This window comes from Oratosquilla oratoria, chromosome 34, assembly GCF_046742065.1.
Source record: "Oratosquilla oratoria isolate Oo_2021 chromosome 34, ASM4674206v1, whole genome shotgun sequence".
In the NCBI taxonomy this organism is placed as follows: Eukaryota; Metazoa; Arthropoda; class Malacostraca; order Stomatopoda; family Squillidae; genus Oratosquilla; species Oratosquilla oratoria.
The window spans coordinates 15,414,209-15,419,208 of NC_134810.1; the positions used below are offsets into that span (position 1 = coordinate 15,414,209).

Genomic DNA, 5,000 nt, shown 5'->3' on the forward strand with positions numbered 1-5,000 from the left:
CTCTTTCATTGCTATTGATATATCCTCTCTTGCTTTAGTCATATCACTGTCCTCTTTCATCACATTCTCTTGACATCTCCCACTACATCAAAACTTTACTATCCTCCTCTACATTCAACAACTTGAAGAAATTCACCCATCATCCTTTCACAACTTCTTTCATTGAAAATACCCATAGCAATAATGATAACAACAATGATAATGGCGGAGACATTAAATCTATTCGATGCAAAAGACATTCACCAACTTTGTGACAAATTCATTACTAACCCTTCTCTTCATCGGCAGAGCCTTACTACGTCATCATGGAGTACGTCATGTGCGGCAAACTGCTGACGTTCTTGCGTGACCATCGCACTCGCCAGAACTACTTCAACTTCTCTTCGGACACCGACGCTCTGACGTCACGGGACTTGACCCGGTTTGCCTGTCATGTAGCCAATGGATGCGATTACCTACAGTCCAGAGGGGTGAGTTTTCTATGCCTGTACCTGTCCCCGTCCCAGGTACTCACACGTATTGCAGTGCACAGGAAAGAGGCTATACTTAGGGACCCCATCTTTTTTTTATTATCACAGGATTCAGCACTTTGATCACCAGTATAAATCTATACAGGCCAGACCATATGTGCAATTTCCCGACCTTTACCTCCATTTCCCCTTCGACAGATCATCCACCGGGACCTGGCAGCCCGGAACATCCTTGTTGACCACAACAAGACGTGCAAGATCGCTGACTTCGGCCTGGCCAGAAACGTCAAAGATCTTGGTTCGGACATCTACGAGCAGAAGAGTCGGGTATGTGTTTTTATGTTCTGTTTACATTGTCAACCTTTAGGTGAGGACTAGAGGTAGGCTTGCTTCTCCCCCAAGCCCCCTTCTCTTTCTATTTGGATAAAGCAAATTAAAGTCGCGAGAAGACAACACCATTCCTCAACAGTTGGGAACTATTAGATGTCACTTATTACGTAAAATGCTCATGTAATTTGTGAATTCCGAGAATGAACTGGCTTGAGTCGAGTAATAACATTTTAGTGTCATGTGACTTCCTGGAGTGAATATGCAAAAACCAAATTAGTAAATCCTCACTCCACAGCCACCTTTTTGATTAAACGAAGAGAGTGCTGTTATGCCTACATTAGTAAAGATACACCATCAATACAGGAAATATAAGTCAGATGAATATGGAATACATGTATGGAACTGGAGCGCTGAGAGAGGCATCCTAACCTGTCCAGACCAAAAACACATAAACATTGAGCAGCATCTTGGTGACAAGCTCGAGTTACCCACACGAAAGATTTGAGGAACTTTTGCTTTTCTTTCTTTATGCATCATGCCCTCACTTATGTCAAAAGGGGTGTCTTGCTAAAAAAATCTACAGATTTGTAAAACAGTTTTTACTGTGTATAAACCTTGGCCATTCGAAAAATTAGACCCCTAACATTATATATCACTCACAACTCGAAATTTCAGAGTATTCATCATCTCTTTCAGACAGACTTCTAGTTGTCATGATGCTGCAGTGATACACATTTGACCACATTAACAAAATACAACCAGTGAAAAAATACAATATTTTCATTGTGACTATTGTCAATTTTCTTACTTTAGTCAATATTAGCTGCTTTGGAAGGCAATAAAGAATATTTTTCTAACAGCCTGTACAAAAGCTTCCCTGGGATGAATACAACCAACCACTTCATTCGAATGCTGACAGAGTCTCAACTTACTCACAGAAGTGTTGTAGATGCATTCAAATGCGAAGTTCCTTTCCCAATAGCATTTCCAGATGACACATGCACATATTTAGCGACAGTTCAGTTACTCGCAGCAGTCCAGACATGACCACAACATAACAACAGAGATGGAAGACCCCTGTCTAAAGGCTAAGGAGATCGGTTTCCTCTATTACTCCCATTGACACTGGTCTAACAATCAACAACTTGATGATTGATTGATTGATTCGGTTTAACGTCGGGAACTCTTCCTATCAGAAGGTTAAGACGGTGCCCCTTACAGAGGACTTTGTAACGTGAAATTTAGTTAATTATGCACTTGGTCCGACTCGCTGGTGGCAGAGATCGAACTGCCGCCACCTCGACCTCCGCCGCATAAAGCGACGCTCTAATCCGCTCGGCCAGCGAGCAACAACTCTCAGTTACGAAACCTACCCTTTCTTCTCCCTCCTCCAATATTCTTTTAGCTTTTTCCCTCTCTATCCCTTTCCCTCCCAGCTGGGTCGAGGTAAAGATGATTCTGTAGCATTCCACAGCCCAAATCACTGCACAAAATAACAGACCAGAAAGGTTTCCTCAAAATGAATAGAAATCCCCCCATAGAAGTTTCCTGTTACAGTACTGGACACAATCTCGTCTTTATAGTTTTTTGTAACTCTAAGATGTGCATTTTACAGCACATCGCGATCTAATATAATATAGTTCTAAGGTACTAGTACCTCATTATATAGGTACTGATTGATGTAAATGCGTCCTACCAAAGTTTAAATGTCTTGTTCAGTCATATTTACCCACCAGAGATCTCTGGATTTACCACTCTCCTTACAGACCAGTGTTACGAAGCATTCTTTTATAAGTGGAGACTAATCTTGGGGAAAAAAGTTGAACACTTTTACCTTTTATTGCCCATCCTTTCTACTTTCCCCAGATCTCTCTTTTGCTATTTCTGTGACTTCAACTCTTCAGCACAATATTGTCTCTAAGGACAGAAGCATTGATTATCGCCAGCGAGATACTAATATCAAATGTTCTGTTCCCCAGGGAGCGCTACCAATACGCTGGATGGCTCCGGAGTCGCTCTACATGAACATCTTTACACACAAGAGTGACGTCTGGAGTTTTGGCATCCTTTGCTGGGAGGTCGTCACACTAGGTACGTTGTTAAAGGTGTTTGGGCTGGACCCAGTTCAAGGGCAAGAGTCGGGACCTGACCTGAGACCAAGATCTCTGAAGCCCAGGTAACTGGCCTCGGCTACTGGTTTATCCCAAAAGTCACTTAGGGAAGAGGTATGATGTTATTTTCTGGATAAGGTGACTGCAGGGCAGTGTAGAATAAGATGTTTTGTGTCTTCCGTTTGGTGTTTGCATCTAGAGCAATTGGAGTCTGCTACCAGGCCTATTCTGTGTTGATACTATCTAAGTGCAGGGTGGTGACTTGAATGTAAGCATGCGAGCGTAGTGGTTACTTACATTGGTAGCTATGTCTCAACTGAGTTGATATCATGGGGAGTTTGGTAAAGTACACATTATGGAGATCTATTACTGTGGAGAGCTTGTTTCGTGATCTGAATTTGATTCAATAATTCGGTTTAACGACGCAACCTCCTCCCTTATCAGGAGGCTAGGACCGTTCCCCTTATAGAGGACTTTGTAACGTGGAATTTAATGAACAAGGCCCTTGGTTCAACTCGCTGGTTTCAGGGGTCAGACTGCCGTCACCTCGACCTTTGCCCCAAGTAGTGACGCTCTAACCCACTCAACCAGTGATCTGAATTTTATATGGTTTCATATGGACATGTTGTGAGGTCCTGGGGGCAGATTATTGTAGTTGTTTGAGGAAAATATGTGTTTTGTTATTATCATTATTTTCATAATTATTCATTGGGCTATGCTTGTGCAATGTGATGGGAGGGATGGGAAAGTTTGAGGGTTCTTGTGTCGGACTGTGCCCATCATTCTCAAGTACTGCAGAGGCTAACCCAGCCAAACAGATGGATTTATTCAATCCCCAAAACCAAATACTCGGAGGAAAGGACGGTTGAGTTTCTTCACTCTTTTCATAAAAACAAATTCAAACATAATGATTATCAGTTATGTGATAATCCAGAATGGTTTGGAAAAAAAAGACGACCAGGAATGAGATAAATTATTACAAATGATTTTTTTTATAAGTCCAAGAAACTGAAATGTAAATTTGTTTACATCAATCCACATTTCTCTTACGTATGAATAGGTTCCATCTCATACTAATTGCTGTTGCTTCTTCCCCTTCCGCAGGTTCTACGCCATACCCGGGTATGTCAGCTCGTGAGGTAATGAGGCGAGTGCGTGAGGGTTACAGGCTTGATCGTCCAGATCACTGCCGTCCCGAACTCTACCGAGTCGTCAATAAGTGTTGGCACCAGGACCTTAACAAGCGACCTTCTTTCTCCGAACTCAAACACGAACTGGTTTCCCTCCTCGACCACCAGACTGGTTATATCGACCTCGAGAACTTCCCTGAGAGTAGCTACTACTCCATGTTGGCCAATAATGAGGAGAAGCTGTAAGACTGGCTGGCGTCCGAGCCTTACCATGGGTAAAAAATCACTCTCTTTTCTTGCTAAAATTAGTCATGGATTGGACCTATTTCATAACACGTGATCAAGTGCCGTGCTGTTGGCACAAAGATGCAGTACTACTGCTGCAGCAAGTGTCGAAGAAAACGAAAAAGAAGAAGAAAAGAAGGAATTATGTCTTAGGAAGAAAAGAACCCATGGTAACCTCGGAAGCCGAAGGCACAATCAGCTGACATGAAATTAGCATAAACCATCACACCGACTCCCATTTCCCGCCCAAAAAAAAAAGTTGTTCTGTTTGTGGTGAAGGGAGAAACCCAGATGACGACAGGACTTGGCAGTGAGCTGGCCTCTTTGCCTTTAGGTCCTGAACCTCGAAATCATCTCCAGTAACTCAAGTTGTTACTTGTAATTTCAGTGTGATAAGAGTATTTGCTATGAATTACACAAAAGAAGTCTTCCGTCTCATCTTCATATCTTGGTGTTCCACTGATTTATATATACATGGGAGAGCTGAAAAGTCATGATACCATTATATCAACATCCATGGCAGAATAAGTGCTGATGCGTACATGGCTGCATAATGAATATGAATCAATGTGTACACGTATGTAAGCATATATGAGCACGCACGCACATGTACATACACTCATACATGCATCTCTCACTTTGCATACATGCATACATACATATATACAAAAATA

General features: G+C 42.2%; 1 protein-coding gene across 1 annotated transcript in view; it reads left to right on the top strand.

Moving 5' to 3' along the window:
• LOC143018061 (uncharacterized) overlaps positions 1-5,000 on the top strand; it is a 17,597-nt gene that overhangs the window by 11,399 nt on the left and 1,198 nt on the right. The window contains exons 4-7 of the mRNA XM_076173122.1: positions 289-470; positions 669-797; positions 2,780-2,891; positions 4,016-5,000. The exon at positions 4,016-5,000 is cut by the window's right edge and continues 1,198 nt beyond it. Coding sequence (XP_076029237.1) covers positions 289-470; positions 669-797; positions 2,780-2,891; positions 4,016-4,287 — 695 coding nt within the window. The 3' untranslated portion in view covers positions 4,288-5,000. The remainder of the gene's footprint in view (positions 1-288; positions 471-668; positions 798-2,779; positions 2,892-4,015) is intronic.